This window comes from Brachypodium distachyon, chromosome 4, assembly GCF_000005505.3.
Source record: "Brachypodium distachyon strain Bd21 chromosome 4, Brachypodium_distachyon_v3.0, whole genome shotgun sequence".
In the NCBI taxonomy this organism is placed as follows: domain Eukaryota; kingdom Viridiplantae; phylum Streptophyta; class Magnoliopsida; order Poales; family Poaceae; genus Brachypodium; species Brachypodium distachyon.
The window spans coordinates 5,855,393-5,880,389 of NC_016134.3; the positions used below are offsets into that span (position 1 = coordinate 5,855,393).

Sequence of the window (24,997 nt, forward strand, 5' to 3'; positions counted from 1 at the left end):
CTAGATTCCAAATACATCCAAACAACATAATTGAGGAAATCCAATTCAAATTTCTTGCTTCAGTATCTACATCCAAACGATGCCAACGTGGCTAATTTTGCACAATTTTGCTTGCTGAATGACCCACACTTTTTGACCTGCTTCCCCCAGCTCCCACCCCTCGAGTGAAGTCGCCACCGCCGGCACCCAGCTCCGTGACGAAGCTAGCCGGCAGTGACCAACCTCTCCGACTAGGCGCCGCCGAGTCTAGAAATCCCACTCCCCGATGCGCCTCGATTCCATCTAGATCTACGCCCTTCCCCATCTCGACAACGTCCTCTTCTCATCCTCCATGGCAACAGGGGCTCAGACAGGCGCTGCAGATAGGGTCCCGTGTAACAACCAGGTGCTGCCACCGGAGAAATACATATCCCCCGACGTGCTAATCAGCGGCGATCTTGACGTCATCGCCGGCTTCAACAGAAGTGTGAGCACGACTTGTGTTAGATGGAAGAGAGACGAAGGGCATGACGAGACGGTAACTTTATTTGCACGAAGTTTTATATCATGTCCAATTGATTCATACAAGATTTTGTTTGCACGAAGTTTGTTTGGCTGACTTCTAGAAACTTCTTCTAGAAGGTCGTAGTGCATGAAAAAAATTCTACAAAATGCAATGCAAATGAGTCAGTAGTCAAACAAAAAGTTGCTATATGATTCAATCGAACGACCAACGCATCTCCAAAATCTCTATAAAAATCTTCTACTCCCTCCATCCAACAAAAGATGTCTTAAGTTTGCCAAAATTTGGACGTATCGAGACATGACTTAGTATATGAAAGTGCATGTTACCCCATGTGTGGTTTTGGTAATTAATGACAATTCCTATGGACTAATGTTTTAGTTGAGATATATTTGAAGGAATGTTTCATAGGCAATGAATGAAGACCTCTTGGTTAATTCAATGATAAATGTCATTAAGATAAAGATATATAATGAGAGTTGACAATTGAATGTGTGGTTTTGGTATCCGATGACAATCCATTTGGATAAGTGTTTGCATTGAGCTTTATATGAAGAAATGCTAGTATATCAAATATTGTCAAGAGGAAGAAAGTGAAGTTCCCATGAAGAATTAATATCTTGAGAGAATGATTACAAGATAAGGATTCAACATATGGTTTCATGATAAGGTTATGTTGAGCTCATGAGTTGAGTCATGGTTAACCAAAACATGGAGCAAGTAATCGAGTGAAGAATCCATTTGGTGTCTCAAGATTTTGTGTTAGAAGATGCAAAGGACTAAAGTGATATTCATGATATCATAAAGATGGAGTAAAGCAAAGATGAAGGTTGACCAAGAATAAGTGCAAATATTGGATTCAAGTTGGTCAACTCACAAGCGTAATTATGTACCACATGAGATCTAGTGGTATGGTAAGCATTTGTCAATTGCGCTTTGTGCACTATGTATTTGGTATATCTATATGGGTTAGGTGAAACTCATGGGTTTGGATCAAAAAGGAAGATCTCATATAGCCCATGAGAGATGAGATCAAGTGGTGATGATTCATCAAGGTTAAGAAGAGCAAGATCAAGAAAAGCACTCCGAGAATTATATACATGAATCATATGGTAAGCAATTGTATATTGCACTTATGGACTAACCAATATTATGTCTATGTTATTTGTTTGAGGGTTAGGTGATACATATGGGCAAGTTTTGAAGAAACAATCTTATATAGCCCATATGGAGACGGTCATCAAGATTGACAAAGGGCAAGCTCAATATAAGCATCCCGAGAAGATACATGCTTGAAGCTTGCCATCCATTTGGTGATAATGGACATGTGAAGATGAGCTTAAAGTGAAGGTCTCCAACATTGGAGTATGGGGGAGCAAATTGAGTATCTTCACCAAGTGACCGTGATCAAGCGAAGGATTCCAACTTGCGACGAGCATTGACGCCTACATCAACCTAAAGTGGATTGCTCAAGGTAAAAGTATATTCTAGATAGGTTTTCCTAGTTTTACCGGTCTCAAGGAGTTTGGTGAGAGACCAGTTTATAGGTTCGATAGCCATTCTATCAAGAGGGGCTTTCGGACGGTAGCTTGAACTCGTCGTGCGTAGAGTGCTCAAACCTTTGCATATTTTGCATCATCTCTTTTGGTTGATATTTCTTGGATTTCTATGTGAGTTCGTAGAGCTCGTTCTTATCTTCGAAACAAGTCCAAGTTCATCGAAATCGGAGTTCGTATGCAAAAGTTATTGCCATTTTCATGTGAGTGGTTCTGCAGCTTTTTGTTGGCCGGAACTTCCGGGCAAACCTCCGAGTGAGTCCAGTAGCGTTTTTCCCGTTCGATTTTTTGGTCCGGATTTCGTCCGAAACCTCCGGGAGCCCTCCGGGGTGTGGAATCTGGCCCCAACGGGCAGATTCGGGGGAACCCCTATATAAGGGGCTTCTTCCCCAACGGGTAGGTATGCTCCTAGATCGAAATTTCCTCATTCCTTTGAGCTTTCTCCACCTCCCCCAAGCCTCAAATCCTCCATCAAATTGAAGGGAGTTTGTAGATCTATTTGGAGGGATCATTTGTTGATCTCCTCCTTTGTTCCTCCTCTCCAATTTCTCCATTCCATTTGTTGATTTGAGTGAGATTTGGGAGAGAGGGATTTAAGCATTTCTTGTGTTCTTGCTTTGCATTTGGTGCATTGGTTTGAGCTCTCTATCTTGATTAGTTCGAGCGAGAGCCCATGAGCTTGTTACTTTTGGAGGTTATCCTCCTAGACGGCTTAGTGGTTGTTGCCCCGGTGACCTTTTCGTGGAGATTGTGAAGAGTCCCGAGGTTCTCCTTTGTGGTGCTTTGTGAAGTGGTTGTGGAGCTTGCCATCTCCGGAGTGGAGGAAGAAGCTAGCCATCTTAGTGATTGAGCTCCTAATTTGGTGTGGGAGGCTCAAGGAGTTGGGTGTGCCCTTTCACGGCTATTCGGGTTACCTCTTGTGGTGCCCGCACCTCTCCAACGGTGATTAGCTTCTTCGGAAGTGAACATCGGGATAAATCATTGTCTCCGTGTGCCTCGGGTATTTCTAAACCGAGTTCATTCAGTTGTGCTTAAATTTGTGATAGCCATCGTGCTTGAAGGCATATATTATCTTATATGTGCTTTGTGCTATCTTATATATCTTGTGCTAGCTTGTTGTTTAATTTTTGTGCACATCTTGTTATAACTTAAGTTGTTGGTGCACTATAGTTGAGCCTAGCATATTTAGGATTTGTGTTTGAAAATATCCGACTAGTTTAATTCCGCATTTAAGATATATAGAGCCAAATCCGTAGAAGTTTTAAAACGACTATTCACCTTCCCTCTAGGCGACATCGAGATCTTTTCAGTATATATATGCATTTAAATTTAGTCAAAGTTGAGACATCTTCTATCGCAGGGAGGAATTATTTTTTTTGAACGATGAAACCTGTCTATCTGACTTCTTCTCAACCTATCCGGCCTCAGTACCGTTGCCGCCAGCCCACTAATTTCGCCCCCTTTTGCTGGCGGCTGCCCCCAACTAACTGATGAAAGCCCAACTATCCAAAGCCCCGGCCCAGGAAACTTGCAAGCCCACACCGGAAGAAGAACTAGACAAGGGCATGCCGACGGATTGTTTGTTTGTTCCCTCCCGTGCTTCACCCTTCTCGTCAGACGCCGGCGCTTCGTCGTCTCCTCGTTTCGCCGCGATGTCTACTTCCTGCTCGCCCCCACTGTTCATCTGCTCCAGCGGCCAACCCAAGGTTAGTCCTCGCTTCATCTCCTTCTAGCCCCCCTCCAACCGCGAATTCGGGCTCCCTCCCTGGTCGCAGCAACCGCCGCAGTCGCCGGGCCCCCCTCGACGCCTGGCGCCGGATCCACTTCCCCTTCCCCCGTCCAGATCCGGTTCGCCGCCGTGCACGACCTCCCAGTTCCTACATCCTCCTCTTCTCCCCTTCTCGGCCCTCGTCGAGCGGCGGCGGCCCGGTCCGTGTCCCATGGTCCGGCGGTAGCGGGAGCGCGAACCAGGGAGAGGGAAAAGGCGAGCATACCTCGACGGGAGAGAGCCTTTCCATTGGAGTCCTTGGGGTTTGGGGAGCCCGAGCTGTCGGCCGAGTTTGGGGATTCCGGAAGGGATTTATTTCATTTTATTTTATTTTGCTCAAAACCCCTACTAAATGTGTGACTGGGGGGCATCGGATAGGGCAGCCGCTGGAGTTGCTCTTATGATTAACTTGGAGTCAAACAACATTCTGCATTTCCAAACGGAGGGAGCACCTAACTGTGGATTAGGGAGTAGTAAACATCCTACATTTCCAAACAGAGCATCAATCTCAGATCTCTGCAACTATGGATTAGTTTAGTACTTTGGTGTACTTTCTTTCATACATGAGATGTCGCATAGAGTAGAATCTTCTTGTTTATAAGTGAAGAGAATAATACTGGGGACCAATTATGATTGGTTTGCTCTATTATGGATTCTTTCCATACCAGTACTATATTTGTTGTTGCTCTGCTCGATCGGGTCATTGTGTTTTTCTGATGTATGTCCTTTATTTTTCTTTGTTTCAAAACGGCAAACATACACTTACATACCTTTTTTATTAGATACTTACTCTTGCTCTGCTGTCTACATACTTCTTCACAGATATTACTAATGTTGTGCTGGTATCGCCATAGCATGTATACCCTGGTATTGCATAAATTTCTTTAAAAATTCAGTTTGGCAGAAAGTATTGGCTGTGGATCCTACCAGGGTTGGCATGGTTGTGCTAGTGGGTTGCACTCCTCTGATCTTGATGCTGGATATACTAGGATTCTTACTAATATACAGTTCTTAATAAGTCAAACGTAATTGCAGGGATCTGAGATTGAATATACTCCCTCCGTCTCATATTAAGTGACGAAATATTACATGTATCTAGACGCTTTTTGGGTATAGATACATCCATATTTGGGCAAATTTGAGTCACTTAATATGGGACAGAGGGAGTATTTGTTTATTTCTTGTTTTTCCTGGTCTTGCGCACCCAAGCATGGTGTGCTTCCTTCCTCCTATATTCTTACACCAGTTCTGTTGCATTGCCATTACATACTACTGTTGTTTAATGGACGCGTTGCATTGCATGTCCTACCCAGTTTGTACAGCAGTTTCAAATTTGGTTTGCATTATTTCCATCTAATGACCTGTCATATGATTCTTTTGACACAGCTTTGTGCTTTTCCTCGTGGAGCATCTAGCAACATCATGCTTACACCTAGAAGACTATGCATGGAGCGCCAAAGCAGTTCACAGAGATCTAGTAGAACTTCGGCTCTTTCAAGGGGGGACTTTTCTCCTGTTACTCAAGATGTGGAAGGCTTTCTTCACAATATCGTTAATATGGGATTTCTTGACCGTCTGAAATTGGCTTGGAAGATAATCTTTCCTGCACCGACCGTAACGGAGAACACCAATGCAAATATTGCAAAACAGAGGCTTAAGATGATCCTGTTCTCCGACAGGTGTGAAGTCAGTGATGAAGCAAAGAAGAAGATAGTTGAAAACGTTGTTGCGGCACTATCTGAGTTCGTTGAGATAGAATCCCGGGACAATGTTCAAGTGGATATCTCGACTGATGCTGGCCTTGGCACTGTGTATTCTGTGACTGTTCCTGTGCGCCGTGTGAAGCCCGAGTATCAGGAATCTGAAGAGCAGTACAGAGGAAAAATCGTCGGTGTTGACTTCAAGGACACTGGGGAAGTATCGGGCAACGTTGATGTCACCTTTGATTTCTTTGTACCCAACGAGAACCACTGATTCCTCGTGCCACCAATGTGCTCCTCTATGTTCGATATGATAGAATGTTTGCTAGTGTGGTGTAAATATCTAGGCTTTTGTTTAGTTCCGTGTTTCATGTACTCTGGTTTTCAACGGTGACAAACATGTGGTGCCAGATTCGTAGAAACTGTTATTCTTTTCTAATGTTTTTATTTTGTAAAACAACACTGCGCTGCAGTTTGGCCAGCCATATGCAACAGTTGTTTTCGGATATGTATTGTGCTCTGGCGATATAGTAATTGCCACCATTGAAGAGGATATTTGTTTCAGAATCTGCTCTTTCAGAATGTTCACCACTGTTGTACAGGCACAAAAGGTACCCTCCGTTATGGAATCGTCACGCCATTGGTTACATTCATGTGAGCGAACAGTCGATGTACTGGGCAGCCGGATGCTTGTGGATGCGAGTGACTGCTACCCCCTCCAGTCTCTTGCTAGATCTGTGCTTTAAGAAAGTATTGTAGGGAACATGGTTCACTTTTTGGGCCGGAAAACGGTTTTCAACGTTCCTCGTGGTGGCATGGTCAAATTTTGGACGGATTTCTTCCCAAAGTTTGCATTCAAATTCAAAATGACAGTAGGAGGCAATCAAAAACACAATATGCTAAATTTTCTTGCTCAACTGCCTGCCATGCCTACCACATATCACAGGCGAATCCATTAGATGATTTCAAATTCTAATTACAAGCTAGACATTAACTCAACAATTTAGTATCTTAGGATAGGTATTCCAAGTTACCACCAATGGCAGATCTGGAGATACTGTACTTTTTAACGGGAGGTATGCCCTCATTGTAAATTACCGCAGGCCCCATACCAGGCATGTGCTTGCTTTATTCTGTCAACGAAATGCATAATTTCATTGACATTTGTATGAAAAATAACACAGATCAGTTTTTTCTGATGGACCACCAAAAGCTATATGCTGTGACTTGATAATTTCTGAATTACTACTATAATATGGTAGATAACAGAGCATCACAAAATATTTACAGGAAAACTACATCTTCTCAAGGAATTACATGCTATTGCCAAAATACAAAATGAGGTACCCAACCTGAAAATGACACAGAATGCAGCAACGCATTCAATCTTCTGATCAGATCGAAAGGTGACATATACATGTATTATTACTACCTAACTAGACCACACATGCACCAGCCCATGACTATTGCCAGTGTAGATCTCATTCCTATCCTCGTCGTAGAACAGCGCTGTGACATCTTCTAGAGCTTCTGGAACAGTGCTCCAGATTGAGGGGCTACCATTCTTGCGAGGAGCGATACTCAGGGTGGGGTCATTGGCAGCAATCTTGGCAATGCACTTGCCAGTCATTATGTCACTCATGTTGATGGATCCAATCGGAGAAGCTGCACATGGAACACTTATTTCAAGATAATTTTCTACAGCTAGTTATATGAAACCAAAAAAAATTAATCACATTTATCTGGCCCGAAACTGTATACTATTTTTGGAATTACCAAGTATATATCAGTTGAGCAAATAGAAAATAGCATGCACTTACAACTGGCTTTTTGGAACTACCAAGTATATATCAGTTGAGCAGATAGAAAATAGCATGCACACACAACTGGCTACTGTTGACAATCCTACTTTTGAATGATGTAGTTGCACACTAAATAAATGATGCAAATCTATGTACTGAAGAAGAAATTAGGATGTGAATACTGCACCAGTGCTGTCATTAGTCGCTGCCTCGGATTTACAGTACGAGATAATCAGGTCCTGGTCGCTTGTAATGTAAATATTGTTGGTGCTACAATCTTGATGCCAAAGCAAATGGTCCTCAAACGATGTCACAAGCTCCCCTCGGAAATTCCATACAGCAACTGTTCTGTTTCGGAATGTCAAGAAGAGATTGTTCTCATACAAAAAAATGAATGCTGATGGGGTCATAAACTTGTTGATGCCAACTTCAATTAGCTCAGAACTTCGTACCTTCATAAAGACAAGGAAATTATTAGGATTGCAAGCAGTAAACATTAAAAAGTGTGGTATATTATAACACATGAACTGTGTCATACATCAAGTATCTGAAGGTTCTCATCTTCTTGTTTGACAAGGAGCTTCTCATTGAACTGTTCAATGAAATCAATCTTCTTGCCACGGTGCAATAAGTGCTTGAATGACTTCAGTAGCTTTCCATCTTCTATAGATAATATCTTCAAAGGAACATAACTTGGTGTTCTATCATATATCAAGAGCATGATTCCTGGGCTGAAAAGAGAAATTGAAGTAGTAGTTAGGGATGGCTGAAATATGAGAACAGAAAGATATAAACAAGGGGAAAAGTGCAAACCTAATCTTTATCTCCTGTACATTGGTATCTGGTATTGAATACAGAAAGGAATAGTTCTTCAAGTCAAACACCTTATAGATACTGCCAACAAAAGTTATGACAATTAGATTAATGTTGTGAAGAACACATTGTACATGATGAATGCTTAAGCCATACCCGTCCTGTGCCGAGTAAGTGAGTACTTTCCCATTTACATCATCAAACTCCACAAAGCCAGGCCACTTCAGGGATTCTGTTTCAAAAAGAGGAAACCCTGCATCTAACTGATTCCTCCTTATATACCTGAAAGAACAAATCAATAATAATACCATTATTATTAGTTGATACCCAGAAACTTGGCATACTACGATCTTCAATGAAAACTCAACATTCTACTCAAATCAATTAAGATACACTTACATAAATTTTAAATACTATCAATCACAAGTAACAGCAAAACATATATAAGATTGCATCTTGACAAATCAAACTAAGGCATTATTATGCAGAATTCATGGACACTTCTAAAGTCATATGTTCTTACTCAATTGGGGTTGTTCTGCACTTCAATGTGCTAAAATTGTCTGATGCATAAACTGAGACAGTGATAAGTGAATCATTGTTCTTGTTGTAGAACAAGCTCCGAATCACTTCATCTGGGCTTAAATTCAGGAAGGATATGCGCTTGTTTGTTACTGCAGACACAAAGAAAACAATGCAAGAGGTCAAATAAGATCCAGCGTCTTTATCACTGCCTGTCGAATGCAGATCACATCTTATTGAATGTGGAAAAACCTACCTCGACTAAAAGCAGCACAGAGCCCAGAATGAGCAAGAGCAAATATGATATCTTTTGCTGCGACAATCTCAATAATTTTGGACCGCTTTTTAAGAAACTGTAGCTTCACAAAGAGGTGAGCATCCTGATCATATGTATCGAACTCTTCCTGCATCAAAGAGATAACTACAATGTCAGTCCACAAATATTTAAATGATTCATATTAAGAAATGAGCCACATAATATAGCGGGGTTTTTTTCAAATGAGAAACACCATGTAAAGTGAGCTGTATACATGCTGGAATGGCCTGTGGTTTGTAGGATTAATTCTCGCATAAACCCAAGACGTACACCATCATAACTTGAGTGAAATTCCACTAGCTACATCTGTACCTTCAAACTCTTTTACTACAATCACCAAAATTCAGAAAAATATTACCACTTATACCAACAAATAAGGTATAAGGACCCAGCTGGACGGCTCTGAGTAACTTTAAGTCTTAAAACTATCACATGGAAAGGCCACAGTTTAATCTTAATTTCCGTGCAGACCAATCACACTCATACGCAAAATCTCAAATACTTCAAGGTTCAAACCTAGCCCCTTTTGTAAGTGCAAATCGATTTAAGCTAGGTCATTATGGCTGCAAAATTTCTACCCCCAAAACATTACTTTCCAACAAGCAATGCCAAAATGCAGTAACGTCTAACAATGGCGAAGTGAGCCATCTACTTGCAACCATCTACAACAATCCAAAACTGTACAGGCTGTGCTACTGTGCATAACTGCATGGGCAGATGCAATTCGGCCACCAGGTGCACACAGGACAATGTGTTCAGTTCAATTCTTATAAGTGTGCAACTATATTTTGTTTGCGGCTCTTTTATCAAAGCACAATAACATCTTTCATGTCAAATTATAGGTTCCAAGATATACATACATCACTACTTGATACTATAACATGAGTTGATAATTATACTTGCACACATATGTTTTCATTATGGATCCATCAAAGTGATAGTTGGAACTGGATATGTTTCATTCAAAACATTTTGTGGAATGTCATCTTAACCCCCGTTGGCTCACTGATTGAATAACCCTGTAACACAATCCCAAAGGTCCCTTCCTAACAGAGGTAGCTGCCACTCAATTCCAACAGCTCCTACCCAAATACGAGAGAAGGAAAGCTTAAAAGAGGGTCATCTAATGCCAAAAATGACAATTCCAAGCCTAACTACAAAATAAGGAAACCTCAGAACAGGCCTCAAGATCTGAACTTTTTCGTACCAAGGCAAGAACTCAACAAACCTAGGTCCAGAGGAACCTAAACTGGACCTAAACTTGTTCCGCGGAACAACCTTAAATCGCACGCAAGACATCCACAAACAAAAATACCCCGTCAATTTCTCCTCCCGAGCCATCCACAACGACACAAATCGTTAGTGTTAACCTCCTCGATTACGACGAGCTAGAGCCCCGGGGAACCGAAGGCTAGAGATCTCGAGACCCCCCGTTACACCATCCACCAAATACGCGCAGGGCCACGGGCGGGCCGGCATATACCTGGAGCTGCATGTTCCGGAACCGCTCGGGCACGGCGGCCGCGGCGCCCCCTCCGCGCGCGGCGAGCTGGCGGCCCCCGATCTCGCGGCGCTGCAGCTTGGCCGCGGAGTTGACGAGCGGGGCGTCCAGGCGCCGCTTCCGCCCGCCGCCCGCGCCGCTGCCGCCCGCCCCGAACCTGTCCGCGCCGTCGGCAACGCCACGCCGGCGCGCCGTCACCCGGAGCCGCACCCGCAGCTGCGACCTCTTGGGGCCGTCCATCCTCCTCCTCCTCCCTACGGCACTCACGCACGCGCGCGCGGGCGCGGGATGGAGCAGGGGCTAGCTAGGGTTTCGAGGGGAAGGCCCGACGATGGGGGGTGGGGAATTTCAGTTCGGGTCGAGCCGGGGGAAGAGGAGAGGGGGGTTCCTTTATGTAGTGGGGAGGGCTTTGATGGTTTGCGTCAGGATATTCGTGGTCGTGTGATGTTCACTGCGTTTGCGTTGTCAGGCCCTGCCTTTTTCTGGATTCCCGATGCGCACGGCTGATTTATTTCTCTCCCAAATGACAACTTCGAGTCATCTTTCAAGAGCTTGGTTCTAGCCTAAAATTGCCCAGCTAAAACATTGGCTAAACTTTTGTTGGATCATCAGGTTGGCCAACTTTGGTAAATAAAAATTGAAGTAGATTCGGCAAAATGATACTAGCAAATATTACATATCTAGACGCTTTTTAGACGTAGATACGTTCATATTTGGACAAATTTAAAACAATTAATATGAATTGGAAGGAGTGATAACCACCATCCAAACATACCCTTAGTACTCTTAGAGCGCATGTTTCATCTTTTATATCTAAGTAGGATAACCCCACTACTTGACTTATCTCAACATACAAACATGTCACATCATCACATCATATCATGAATTTGTTCACATCTACTTAGGGTTTCTTTGGATCAAAAGAAATCAAAACACAGGAGTAGGAAAAATGTTAAATACCACAGGAATAAAAACACAGAAATTATTTGAAAGAAGTGTTTGGGTACTATACGGGAAAAACACACGAGTTTGATGATTAGATGATACTTAATTGGAGCAAGAAATGAGAGAGGTAGAGAGAAGTTGCATTGAAACTTTCAAAGGAAAATTTCCATGAGGTTCCTCATGCTTAAATTCTTACAAATTTTGGAGGAAAACTTTCTACCCTATGAAATTCCTTTGGTGACAATCCTATGATCCAAAGGGCATGTATAGGAATTATTCTTTAGGGCCAGAATCCTCTATTTTTCCTCAAAAACTTCTTTGATCCAAAGAGGGCCTAGTGGGAGACTAATGATTTTTGCACATTCATGCATGTTCATTTCCTTCAAGTTATCCTACTAATCTTCTAGCTATATCTAAGTAGGAGAACTAGACTAGCTACTTGATTTATCTCAACATGCAAACACGCCACATCATTAATTTGTTCACATCTATTTAGTAGAAAACTTATACTTTTTTTGCACGTTCATGCATGTTACTTCAAGCTATCCCCACTAAGTGAAAAAATTATCATACAATTTCATTATATATATACACAATTTTTCATACTCTTTCGTTTCTACACACTTTCACTCACGTATGTTAACTAAAAATTTGCGCAACAACGTGTGGACATCATCTAGTATAGTGTGTGTGTAGGACAGCTCCAGCTTCACGAATTTGGTCGAGGTGATCATTCATAACTTCACATTTTCATGAAGTTGAAGCAAGGGATACTTTAGAGATGTTTATTAGTCTTACATTGTCGCATTCCCAAGTTAATCTACTTGTACATACGAGACGACAAAATAGAGTCTTGATTGTTCGGGGTACCACCGCCATTGTCAAGCATGGTTCTCAAGTGAACCCTCTTTAAGCCATATCTAATTAGAGGATGTCTAATCTCATGTATAATTGCATGTGCATTTATAATATTTTTCCATGATATCTATCATTGCACTAGTTGTTGGATTTCAAATTTTTAGAATATACTTATTTTACACCAAACGAGTTTTAAAATGTTGAAAAATGAGCGCCGGAAATACACCACGCTTTTGCAAATCCCACTGGATTAATTCGCCTAGCATGGGGGCAAAGAGAACCACACCACAGTGTAGCCTCACTACTAGTTGTGTACAAATGTCCAAATTACCGAAGTAATTACAAATTAGCCGTTTGATTTGCAATTAATTGAGCGCTTTTGTAGTTATATTGAAAAGTTTCCAAATTAGTCATGGTGTCAAGCAATGAGTTTGATTGATAATTAATAATAAGAATTGTTCGTAATAGCTGGGTTTCCATAATTGATAGATTATAGTGACTAGTTATACAAGTGACAACAACGTGTAATTAAAACATGTTTGTCGGGGGGATGACCCGGATAGGGTCATGACAACACAGCACTAGCCGGGATGACAGAGGCGGCTCTAGGCCGAGATACAGGAGGTCAGGTCAGTTTAGGAAATCCTGCCTGAATCTCTAGGTTTGGCTAACGCTAAGCCGACATACTTAGCTTATGTCGGCCCGGCGGTTCTATGCTGCTCAGCTTGTAGGATCAAGAAGAGTACGGGAGTCTCGGCAGGAGCCGAGATCCCTCAACGGTCTTATCCAAGCTACGCGGCTGGAGGAAAAGCAAGCTCATCATCATCACGGGAAAGCGGTCAGCGCCTGCACCAGGACGTCAGAGGACCACACGCTGGAAGCACCGAAAGGAGATTTCCTGGCAGAGTTGGTAAGGTAAAGTAGTCTTGTTCCCCATCGCACGCACTGAGGGAACAGGGCCGCGTGCCGGCGGGGGCCCCGGATGACGACAGGCAATCCCGGGCCACATGGCAGTGAGCCGGGAGGCGCCCATAAATAGACCATCACCCCTTGGTGAGAGGGAGGGAGGCTCCCTGAGAGATAGATGCTTTTCCTTGTTCTTCCTCTTCTTCTTCTTCTTCCCCAAGAATACAGCTCAAGGAGCGCCATTGTAAAGTTTATCAATCTCGGCTAATACATCTAGGCAGGAGTAGGAGTCTTACCTCGACAAGAGGGCTCCGAACCTGGATAAATCGGTGTGTTTTTGTGTGATTCGTGCGTGTTCTTCTTCACGTCCTCCCTCCTCCGGATCCCCCATCGTCCATCGGCCTCAATTCAAGCCATCCTATGGCATCTGCCGTGACACCACCACGACAATGTTGTAGATCATAAATCATTGGCGCTGTGTGGCACTAGTATTTTTTAAATCCACATTGACTCAAGCTTTTAATATCCTTCCATTTCATAAAGATTGGTACGGCTTTGATTAGAACTAGAGCTAGTTCAATTTAGTTCGAAGCTGTGCCAATCTTTATTGAACGTGGGTAGAATAGATATAGATATAACTAAATATTTCTAACTTTAATCCATGTGTTCAAAACAGGTAAGGTTTGGTTGAGGAATGGATAGCAAATTGAAACCATAGCGACAAACAATCTTTTTTGCTAAATTTCTCAAACCTGCGTGGATATACTCTAAATTACAACAAAGTTTGGCAAGCAAACCAAACACAATTTTGCTCCACAAAGTGGAAACCATTCTGATTTAAATCTCAAAGATGAATTCTAGCTTAAGTAAAGCAGCTCAGAAAAACGACGTATGAACCACAACATGCTGCTGCAAGTCTCGCCGATGCGATATTAAACAGAGAAAAGAGAACGCGGAGTACAAAGTAACTGACGAGACAGAGAGAGAGATGTGTAAGATTACTAATCTGAGGCCTGGAAAAAAAAGAGTAAACGTAAATTGGGGCATTCCGAGAATTGAACTCGGGACCTCTCGCACCCTAAGCGAGAATCATACCACTAGACCAAATGCCCTTTGATTTCTAATCTTCAGTTTGACCTTATTTACCAATTAACTATCTGTCGTAAAATACAGAAACGACACCGACGTCTGAGATCGTTCCACCCTCTTCTCCCAGATCAGCCATTTCCTCCTCCGTCTCCAGCTCCTCCCTCATGGAGCTCGACGCCGCCCAAAACCCTAACCCCGACCCTCCCATCTCCGCCTACTACCAGACGCGGGCGGAGCACCACGCCGTCGTCTCGAGCGACTGGCTCGCCCACGCTGCCGCCGCCGCCGCCGCCGCCGCCGCCTCCTTCCCAGATGCCGGTGCCGGCGCCGGCGCCGACCCCTCCCCCGTCCCCCGGGAGCAACGGCGGCGGCGTGATCGAGGAGTTCAACTTCTGGCGCCGCAAGCCTGAGGCTGCGGAGGCCGTGGCCGCCATCATGGCGCTCGCCGCCGTCATCCGCTCCAGCAGGGCCACCACCATGATGGAGCCCGAGATCGAGAGCTCAAGAAGGCTTCCGACAAGCTCAAGGTCGCTATAACTCAGTGCTGTCCTCTGTTCCATCCTACTGCTCCTATGTTGCTTGTTCCATTTGTTGCTTGTCTAATTGGTGCTTTTAGCTAAGTATCAGTTGAACAGTGTAATCGAAAAATTAGTTCCAATGGTGTTCTGGTCAATGATTGCTTGCTTTGGGGGGTTGCTATTGTCAAGTTAGGAAGCACGGTAGATGACATTCTGTTTGCAGGCTTTGCATTGGTGACAGACCAGACCTTTAGCTCCGTGGCTCCTACTGATTTAGCAACATAATCCCACGTTTCCAAACCTACGTTGCTGGAGGGGTTAAAAAAATTTACTATCAAAAGAAGAGGTAGAATTATATGGACAACAGGTTTTCTCTCTTCTTCGCAAAACTTTCTGGGCAGCTTATGGGATCCAATGGGAATGGCTCGCTCCATGCCATTGAAAGACAGGCTCTTCTTATAGAATTTTGCGCAAAATTCTACCACACCATCATCTCCAGCAAATGGTTCAACCACGCTGTTGCCACCTCCCTCCTAGGTCCCACTGCCATACGGCCAATCCCAGCTGGTAGAAAGTAGCAAGTGGCAACAGTATCGAATAGTTCAACTTCTGGCACCGCAAGCCGGAGGCCATAGAGGCGGTGGTCACCAACATGGTGCTTGCTACCGTCATCCGCTCAGCAAAGCCACCACCATGATGCAGCTTGATATCCAGCTCAAGCAAGGCTTCCGACAAATCTTAAGGTCCCTGAAGCCCAAGCTTTCCCCTGTCCTTCCTACTGCTCCCATGTGCTTGTTCTGATCCTGCATACCCTATTATAGCTATCATGTCCAGTGTTCCATTGAGACTGTTGCTTTCATACTTTGTATTCAGAATCATGTACAAACATACTGCCAGTCTTATGTTCACTTTGCCTTTATGTACTCATACTGATGTTCACAGTGGCATTGGTGATACAGGCCTCTTTGCAACGGCATTTAAGTTATCGGGTATTTTTGTAGTGGCATGTACAAAAATCCCCTATCACACTCTCGAGCCATATAGGATTTGTATTTGGATCATCACAACTTGTGTTGCATCATATATTTGATCGAGCTGCTTCTGGATGTTCCACTTTCTTTGTGGAAGCCCTCATGTGGTGCTGCTAAATAAATTAGCACATTTTAAAAAAAACATTAATGAATTTAACATTCAAAACCTGCCTATATTCCAGCCATCGATGCTACTTCTATTTCTGCTGCTGCTTGTGGGTTCATTAGTTCGTAACTTGAACCTCAATTTTAGAGCACTAAAAGTTTGATTCAACAAAGTCCTGCTTGATCAAGCATGCGATTTTTTTGGTGAGGTAAAGTCACCTATAATTTATTATCTAGTTAATTTTGTAAATATTTTGTGCTTTGAATTAATTTGTTGGAATAATATTCTTTAGGCCCGCGAGACAATTACAATGCTGACTGCTGGTACATGGTTATTCCAGAGGGGTATTGGAAACCCTAAAGCTAGCTGCCAACTCTTTAGGTACTATGCACATTATTTTGCTCTAGCCCTTTTCCTATTCAGTGCTCTCAGTGCACTTGTAGTAAATATTTCAATTATGTACGACAATGTATTAACCTTTTTGTGTACAAATAGCTAGGCCGCACTGAGGGTTGGGGGTACTCATGCATGAAAGTACATCCTAATGTGTTTGGACTGAAAATTCTATTGTATCCCAATAGTTCGTAGTCATATCTTGCTCTTATATATTGACGGTTAGATGATATCTTGCTCTTTGTTGCGTGGGATTGGTACATCTTTACTGAATGCTCTAATTGCGAATTGCAGCTGTCCATGTTTTGTTGTTAATCTCCCCTATGGCTAGTTATCACAATTAGAAATGGAGCACTTATACTCCATGTGTTAGTACTTGCAAGGAGCATGCTGTTATTACGTGTTATTTCTCAGCTTCGACTGTTAATTTATTCACCGCAGAGGGCATACCCGACAGAACTGGTCTATGAAAGTCAAATGAACTTGCAGCATTAGGCATTCCTGTTAAGGTGCTGATTTATTTGGCTGTTGCTTACTCCATGGATGAAGTTGATGTAATAATTGTTGACGCTGATGCGGTTATCGAAAGTGGAGGCATTTTGATTATGACGGGAACTTGCCAGATAGCTCTTATGGCTCATAGTCGGAATAAACCTGTATAAATGACTGCCGAGAATTCTGAGGTACTGCCTGCTATGATAGTGCAATTTAAGAAAACATATTTTGCTAGCGTTCACCTGTAGGTGCGTGTCTGAGCAGGGCTGATACTCAGGCCGCAGAAGTTCATAGACATATGGTTTTCAGTTGGCATAACTGCGGAAGCTCAAGACAGATTCATAGATATCATTTTGCAACTTCAGCATAACAAGATACGTTCTAAAATAGTATCAGCTAATATTGGAAATGATTGTGGCAACTAGCAACAGCTGTTGACTGGCCAATGACCCATTACGAGACATGTGATTTTCAGTTGGCATAACTGCGGAAGCTCAGGACAGATTCATAGATATAATTTTGCAACTTCAGCATAACAAGATACGTTCTAAAATAGTATCAGCTAATATTGGAAATGATTGTGGCAACTAGCAACAGCTGTTGACTGGCCAATGACCCATTACGAACCTGAAGGGGACAAAGAATATAATTCCTATCAAGAAAACCTTGCAACATTGCCATGATATATCCCTTGAATAAGGTCAAAAGCATAGGGGAATTCGGTTACATTTATTAATTGGAGATAAAGATGCACGGAAACAAGAAAATATAAGGCACAAAAAAGGTCGAAAGCACAAAATAAACTTGCACCACGTACAAGAGGAACCAAGTTTGTGCCGGTTTATTAGAAGCTAAATTGTTATTTGACTTAAACCAACTAAAGAAGGCGATCCATAAGCTTCATCCTCTCTTCTCCAGACATGGGAAAGTAGTAGCGCTAGCTGACTGCTGCATGATCTTGTACGTACGGATGTGTCTGAATCACAGAAGGAAAGATACATTAGGAAGCACCGGAAGCTAGAAAAAATGAAGAGAAAACGAGTATCTCCATAAGTTATAGTTTGTTGTTACTAGCCTGGATTAGAATCAGACGATTATGTAGATTTATTGGTACATACCTTGCTGCAGCTTGAAACATTTTGGAGGCAATTGATCATCAGTCACTAGCTTTCAACTTCCCCAAGCTTTCTTGGATATACTGTCCCTGCAACATCTTGTCTTCATGATCTCTGATGAGTTCCAAGGTGGGTTTGCAATGAAGCTCGGATACTTGCTTTGTGATGGCTTCCTCTGCAAACTTGACGTCAGAATCTATGGAGCCTTCGCAGTCGATGGTGGTCTGAACCTGCTTGAGTGAACTGAGGTAGTTGATACCAACGGGCTTTGTGTGCACCCTGGCCTTGAAGGAGAGCTGGAGGTCCTGGAGCTTCGCCATGGCTCCCTTTCCGAGGACGAACCCTAAACCCCCGTCCTTGCACATGAAGCAGAACGTCTTGAGGCGTTGGAACATTTTATCGGTGATGGTCGTTGGGACAGTTACTCCTGTCTGTAGCTTGAGAATGACCATAGAAGGCAGGTTGCCAAGGAGCTGAAGATCCGGGTCTCCGAGCTGATCAATGGAGATCTTGAGGTGGGCGAGTTGCTCCAGCTTTATCATCTTTGGTGGCACTCTGGGCAGGTGGTAGTTGGAGCTCGTGGTCATGAGAAATCTCCGGAGGCGATACGGAGGGTCCCAAGACTCAGCCATCACATCCAGCGATCTGTGGGTGTCACCATCGACGTGGAGGAGCAGTGACTCCACCATGGAATTGCCCAGCTCGCCAAGAGACCACATGAGTATTTTTGCGAAAACTTTGCCCCCGTCACCACCGCCGCCACTCGCGCTGTCAAAACACCAGTTGAGCCCAAGAGTCCTGAGGCGTTTCATCCTCATCAGCTTTGCAACATTCCTTGGCGAGCTCATGTCGCTGAGCTTGACCATGTGTACCTCCTCCAACGAGGTCATGTTCTCCATTCCATCTGGCACGGGGAGATCGTTGGCTAGTAGGCGTGCAAGGTTGGGCAGTCTGACTATGCTCGCGGGCAGCTCTTGGATGCTGGTCCTCCGTACATCCAAGGTCTCCAGCTCTCGCAGGAATCCTATTTCTTCCGGAAGCCTTTTGACACCTTCGCCCCCGAGCCCCATGTACTTCAAATGAACCAACCTCTCAATGCCATTGAGATGATCGTCTGCCAGCTTGCTGGCATCTTGTAGATCCAGCATCCGCAGAAACTGCAAGGTCTTGATGAGATCCATCACCCACCCGGCGCCACCGAAAACGGTCAGTGATCGGACTTTAGATAGGTAAACATTTTTTGTTGACTCCGGCACCAAGTGGCCATCATCTTCCTGGTCGCCACAGCTGAGCGAGAACCGACGGATCACATCGCGTGGCATGGACCGCACTCCTGCCTCGGATGTGACAAAGTTCTCCTCCATGGACGTTGACACGATGAAATCCAGGACCACACCATGGACGGTGCAGCCTAGTGGCTCATCATCGTCATCGGTGATCTCCTGCTGGATCAGCCTCCTGTTGACGAGCTCGTCGAAGTAGGCCTCTCCTGTGATCCACTTGCCTTCAGCTTTCACAGGGATGAACCCTTCACCTATCCATCTCCATATCAAACGATCCTTTTTGATCGTGTGATTCTCAGGGAAACAACTCAGGTACAGGAAGCAAGTCTTCAATGGCGAAGACAGGTCAGAATAACTGACATGTAGTATCCTTTTCATCCCTTGTAAAGCTGAGTAATGGTCCCATGCTGAAATAGCATAGCTCTTAACCTCCTCCCAGCTTAACAACTCTGAGAATTTCCTGGTCAGCAACCCAGCTATGGTGACCATGGCCAATGGCACCCCACCACAAGCCTTGAATATGTTGCTGAAAACTCCTTTTAGCTCGGATTCATATTTTTCCCTTGGACAAGATATTCTGCTAAGGAACAGCTTCTCGGCGTCGCTCTCGCTAAGAGGCACCATGACATGGATGAAGGGACGGCTGGAACAAGCATCGGCTACTTCACTGGCGCGGGTTGTTGTAATTACCCTGCTTCCGCAGTTACTCTCGGGCAATGCACACTTGATAATTTTCCATGCTGATATGCTCCATATATCATCCACTACGACAAGGTACCTGAGATCGACATTAATTAATTAGCAAGGTATGCATGTCATGACTAACTTAATATTATCACATTCAATTTGTGATATAATTTCCATGCTAATACAAAATTCTCACATTGTGAGAAAAAAATAAATATGTTAAGGAATTTTACAGATCTGCCATTAGGAAATCTACAATTACAATCTGCCATGTCGATCAGTGAAAAATGAATAGTACACCTCATTAGAAAATGTGTAAAACGTATGGCAAATCTACAAGCTGATTTGGAACTAACTGAAAATGCGCATCAATACTTCTTCATAAAGCACACAAATAGTACAAAATTTAAGAGCATCTCCAATGGCACCCCCCAAACCTATGCAAAATGTCTTATTTGGGAGATATGGACATTTTGCCCCCAAAATCATCTCTCAATGGCATCCCCTAAACGGACAAAATGTTGTGTTTGTCCGGACACATCTTCCCAAACTTGTCCCAAATTTGTGGGAGGTTTGGGGTGTCCGGACAATGTCCGGTGCTCTCTTTTGTCCGTCCCGGCCCGACAACAAGAGATGGGAAAATGAGAAGAAAACGTGAAAAGGAGAGGAGAAAGAATAAAGAGAAGTAAAATCTAATTTGGGAGAGAAATTTGGGGGACATGGTTGGGTGATGAGGGCGGACATGAGAAGGACACTTGTCCACTTGCTCCCCCAAATGACAAAAAAAAAAGAACATTTTAGGATAAAATTTGGGGGATCTCATTGGAGTTGCTCGTTTTGGAACTAACAGATAATGCGCATCAATACTTCTTCATAAAGCTGATTTGGAATATAGACTTGTCCTTTGTCAACTTCTTAAAGTTTGACCAAATTTATAGATAGAACATATCTATATCTACAATAGTCCTTCCAAATTGACATTTGTAGATCCAGCATGAAATATATTTTCATAATTTATAGATTTGGCATCATAGATGTTGATAATTTTTTCTATATGTTTGGCCAAACTTTCAGAACTTTGACTTAGGGCAAAATCTACATGCCTACAAAAATGCATGGAGGGAGTTACCAGCATAAAAATACAAGCTATGGTGGGACAATTTTGATCTAAACCGTAAAAAATATTGAATGCAATTAATGTTAGGGCATCCAATGAGTGTGGGCCTATTTATTGTACGCACTGCATCATAATTACTTTCTAATTTAATTTTGCATGCCAGAATTGTTGTTTTTTCATGCTTACAATGTTACTATTATGTGGTAGTTCTTTAATGATTTTTTTTGTTCGCATGCCAACCGAATGTTTTTGACAATGTTATTAATTTAACATGAACTGTTTGATCATCAACAGGTTTGGGCTTGTAGTTTTTCGTGCTAGGTTTGTGGTGCTAGCCTTTTTTTTTTACAAATTGTGCACATCTTTTATTTTTATTATAGTTTTTAACATGAACAATGTTCAAGGTAAGACCCATGTAATTTTGCAACACCTTGACAAAAACTAAGAAATATCCATTGTTTGTGTGTCTTTTGCTGTCATGCCCATCTCTATTTCTCTTTCTTAGTCTTGTCCCTGTCAACATATTTTTTTCCTTGTTTTGATTCTTTTAATTTATTTTGTAGTTTATCGAGTGTTTAACCAATACACAATCCACTTATGCAACTTAAAACATTGGCCTTATGAAGGAATTTCATAGGAATTTTGCTGGATTGTAACCCATAGGAATGATTTTCCTATATTGAGGCTCTTTTGTTCAAAGGATCGAACCCTCTTTAGATGATAGGAATTTTGGAGGAAATATGAAGAATTCTGATCTTAAGGAAAATAATTATATACATACCCTTTAGATCTTATAGGATTGCATCAAAGGAATTTCATGAGATAAGCATGAGGTCTAACCTCTCTCCTCTCTTACTCCAAGTATCACATAATTTCAAAATTTCTATATTTTTCCCAGTAGGGTGTTATTGGACCATATGGGCCTTTGGCATAACTTATGCGCCGAACAAGTTTTAGAAGTCATGTGAACATTTTATTTGACATAGTGGGTATGCAACATTCTGTTTTGTCAATTTTTTTTTTCATAAACCACATGAAGAATTTATTTGACACAATCAAATACTAAATTTGACATGCAAGAGCATTTTTCATTTGGTTTTCGCCCGGTTTCCCGTTAATTGACTGGGCAGCTCTCTTCTTATTTAACCAAATAGGCAAAGCTTATGCTTCTGTTTTGTAAGAACATTTTTCATAGATAGCGAAACATACTTAAGAACACAATTATTTTGCATACAGAACGTTTCATTTGCTAGAAAGTATTTGGAAGTTTCTTGAACATTTTATTGCACATGACAGAACATTTTGTCTGGCATACATGGGCATTTTTCATACACAATAAAAATATTTCAAAAACCGATTTTAGGTTTTTTTCTTATTAAACATGGCTTACAAATTATACCATTGTCTCACTTTAGAACATCATAAATACAAAAGTCAGTACAAAACTAGTTGTGCCGCCCCCTCCTCTTGGGCGCACCCATGGTTTCTCTAGCGTGTACTGAACATGAAAACTAAGGTGTGTTTGGGATAGCTCCGGCTCCACAGATTTGGTGGAGCTGATCATTCAAAACTCCACTTTTTTGCGGAGCTGAAACTATGGATATTTGGAAGTTTTTTTTTTGTAGTTTTATCTTGTTGCATTCCTAAATTAATCACAGCCCTAACTCCAAAAAAAAATGAAGCTACGAATGACCCACTCCACCAAATCCATGGACCTGGAGGCCTGGAGCTGTCCCAAACACATCCTAAGTAAAAGATCCTAAGTAAAAGATCAATTTGTTAAACCGGTTGAACTAACAATACAAAATGCAGGAAGAACTTAAGTTCAGAAATGGCCTTTGTAATATGAGTACCTTTACGCTTTGCCGAAATGTAAGGGGCCATTTTAGGATTCCATTTCTTAATACCATGACCAAAATGAACTCCCGCTTCTATCATTTCTTTCAAATTGACGTTTCAATATCTTCTTGTCATTTTTTCCACACTTCCTTTTTATTTTTTATTTTTTTCATCCTACCATTCCATTAGGGAATAATCCAAACTTTTTTTTTACTGCTGATGGCACCAATATTTTTGTCAACGACTCCTTTTGTCCATAAATAAGTGTACTTCTAGTTCTTGTCCAAAGTCAAAAGATTTAAACATTGACTAACATCAAATCAATATAATATAAATCTATATTTCGAGACGGAATGGATCTAATGATACTAAATTGGTGTCATGAATGTTGTTTTTTCCTATAAAGTTGGTCAAACTTCAAAATATTTGACTTAGAACAAAACTAGAAGTACACTTATTTGCGGACGGAGGTAGTAATAGGTACCTTAATACATTAAGAAAAGAATATATGTTCTATTAAACACTGAATTCCAAAACAAGTAGACGAAACCATAGAAGGTGCTAGCAGCAAGTTAAGACTGAAACTGTTCATAGGTAGCTATAGGTTACCTCTTGTTGCCGAGGAACTCCCTAAGACTGTCGATGGCCTGCTGCTCATCCAACGATGTTCCCACGTCGACATGCTCCTGCCGGCCGCGGCCCCGGGTGACTTGACGCAGGATGCTCAACAGAGTGGTCTTCATCGGCGTGTTCCGGCCGACTTTGACGAAAGCCCGGCAGTCGAATTGCGCAGGAACCGTCCGGCACACCTCCTTGGCAAGTGTGGTCTTGCCGACACCTCCCACTCCAACAATGGAGACCACCTTGAGCTGCTTCTCCTGCTCAACGTCCTTGAGCATGTCGACGAGGTCATCTCTTGGCCCGTCCATGCCCACGGGGCGATCGTCCTCCTCCTCGCCGGCTTCCAGCTTCAGCTGCCGGGGATCGAAAGCGCCGCCGGCGATGGCAGCAGCAGGATCGGGAGCGGCGTACTCCACGGAGTCGAGCTTGTAGTCCAGGCGCCTTTGCCTGGCATCCTTGATGCGGTCCCTGAGCTCTTTGATGCGCGTGGTGACATCCGATTTTTTGCTCCCCAGCGGTTTCCACGAGAAGAGCCCCTTGGAGGAGGAGCTCCGTCCTTTCTTCTCCGTCGCCGTCGACGGGTTGTCGGCTGGCGGCTCTCCCCCAGCTGCTGGGGGTGGGCAGAGGTCGTCGATGTAGTCTTCGGCTTCGTATAGAACCTCCCGGAACTGCCGCATCCACTCCTTGACCTGCACATCAGGGTCATCCCGGACGGTAGACTTGCGCAGTATAGCAAGCATCTCGGTGAGATCGGACTTGAGCGACGTTACATCCTTGAGGGCTTCCTTGATGTTGGGGTTCTTATCAGTGATCAAGGTAGTCAGCTTGTTCAGGAGGGAAGTCATCACCCCCATCGAAGCACTCACCGCAGGATCCTGTTCATCACCCATGGCGTGCAGCTCACCTTCCCGGCCACTACCTATACCAGCAGCACCATTTCCATGCGGGGAAGAAAGGTCATAGCAATGGATCGAGGGGGGATGGGGCTTGTTATGCCGGTCACCTTCCCTACATTTACAGAATAATATAGAAGCAACGAGTGGGTCCGTGGGTTGGCCAAATCTGATGGGCTGGCTCCATCCCCCTATGTGCAAAGTTGACCATGATCTAAAGTTTTTATGTTGAGTTGTACTTCGCCAGATAACCCACTTCCTTCCTACTAATTGAGTGCAAGTACTTCATGTCTGCGCTGACAAACACTTACGTTGAGTTTGACATTGCGGTGGATCATGATAATCCAGCCTTTTCAATCAGGTTTTGCCTATTTTTTTGTTTGGCTTACCAAATTTTTCATGTTTTCTTGTGTACTTTTCATAACAAATTTTTTTGAGAGAAGGACCGTAGGAAAAACACCTAAAATATATTGTGAGCATCGGGATTTTTTCTTGTGTATTTTTCATAACAGCTCCACCATCATACCAAGAGATGTTTCTCTTTTCATAACAAATTAGAAAATAAGTGCAGGCCAACATAGTTCAACAACCTCGAACTGAGCCTTACGCCAGTTCCCAAAA

The 24,997-nt window shown here is 43.0% G+C and overlaps 3 protein-coding genes, 1 non-coding gene and 1 pseudogene across 5 annotated transcripts; 2 read left to right on the forward strand and 3 right to left on the reverse strand.

Annotated features, from left to right (window-relative positions):
* The first annotated feature begins 3,608 nt into the window (after nt 1-3,608).
* LOC100841873 (cell division topological specificity factor homolog, chloroplastic) lies at nt 3,609-6,090 on the forward strand. 2 transcript variants are annotated; one of them, XM_003576095.3, is made up of 2 exons: nt 3,609-3,764; nt 5,213-6,090. In XM_003576095.3, exons 1-2 carry the CDS (start codon nt 3,624-3,626, stop codon nt 5,798-5,800), a joined length of 729 nt encoding a protein of 242 aa, XP_003576143.2. In that variant the 5' UTR covers nt 3,609-3,623; the 3' UTR covers nt 5,801-6,090. The 2 variants fall into 2 exon arrangements, with proteins under 2 accessions (XP_003576143.2, XP_010237240.1); XM_010238938.2 differs by having other exon boundaries at nt 3,635-3,764; nt 5,207-6,090.
* Nucleotides 6,091-6,742: 652 nt separating this feature from the next.
* LOC100843694 lies at nt 6,743-10,849 on the reverse strand. Its single transcript, XM_010238940.3, has 8 exons — nt 10,463-10,849; nt 8,920-9,067; nt 8,665-8,815; nt 8,298-8,423; nt 8,142-8,222; nt 7,867-8,059; nt 7,516-7,780; nt 6,743-7,191 (listed from the first exon to the last, which is right to left on the reverse strand). The coding sequence occupies exons 1-8, from the start codon at nt 10,718-10,720 to the stop codon at nt 6,959-6,961; spliced, it is 1,455 nt and encodes a 484-aa protein (XP_010237242.1). The 5' UTR covers nt 10,721-10,849; the 3' UTR covers nt 6,743-6,958.
* Nucleotides 10,850-14,229: 3,380 nt separating this feature from the next.
* Nucleotides 14,230-14,301, reverse strand: TRNAP-AGG. The gene has a single exon. It is a non-coding gene; the product is annotated as a tRNA-Pro (tRNA).
* A 72-nt stretch (nt 14,302-14,373) lies between these two features.
* Nucleotides 14,374-14,954, forward strand: LOC100826057 (annotated as a pseudogene).
* A 2,516-nt stretch (nt 14,955-17,470) lies between these two features.
* On the reverse strand, nt 17,471-24,498 carry LOC100826366 (putative disease resistance RPP13-like protein 3). Its single transcript, XM_003575453.4, has 3 exons — nt 23,472-24,498; nt 17,940-19,997; nt 17,471-17,797 (listed from the first exon to the last, which is right to left on the reverse strand). The coding sequence occupies exons 1-2, from the start codon at nt 24,371-24,373 to the stop codon at nt 17,978-17,980; spliced, it is 2,922 nt and encodes a 973-aa protein (XP_003575501.1). The 5' UTR covers nt 24,374-24,498; the 3' UTR covers nt 17,471-17,797; nt 17,940-17,977.
* Nucleotides 24,499-24,997: the final 499 nt, after the last annotated feature.

Bases quoted from the DNA above. Each gene is read 5' to 3' on its own strand.
- LOC100843694 (XM_010238940.3), bottom strand. From the start codon at position 10,720: ATGGACGGCCCCAAGAGGTCGCAGCTGCGGGTGCGGCTCCGGGTGACG. The intron at 8,223-8,297 runs GTATGGCTTAAG...TTTTGTTGGCAG, and splicing joins ACTTACTCGGCACAGGACGG to TATCTATAAGGTGTTTGACT. The intron at 7,192-7,515 runs GTGCAGTATTCA...TTCCATGTGCAG, and splicing joins AGCGACTAATGACAGCACTG to CTTCTCCGATTGGATCCATC.
- LOC100841873 (XM_003576095.3), top strand. From the start codon at position 3,624: ATGCCGACGGATTGTTTGTTTGTTCCCTCCCGTGCTTCACCCTTCTCG. The intron at 3,765-5,212 runs GTTAGTCCTCGC...CTTTTGACACAG, and splicing joins GCTCCAGCGGCCAACCCAAG to CTTTGTGCTTTTCCTCGTGG.
- LOC100826366 (XM_003575453.4), bottom strand. From the start codon at position 24,373: ATGGGTGATGAACAGGATCCTGCGGTGAGTGCTTCGATGGGGGTGATG. The intron at 19,998-23,471 runs GTAACCTATAGC...TGTCGATCTCAG, and splicing joins GAGTTCCTCGGCAACAAGAG to GTACCTTGTCGTAGTGGATG.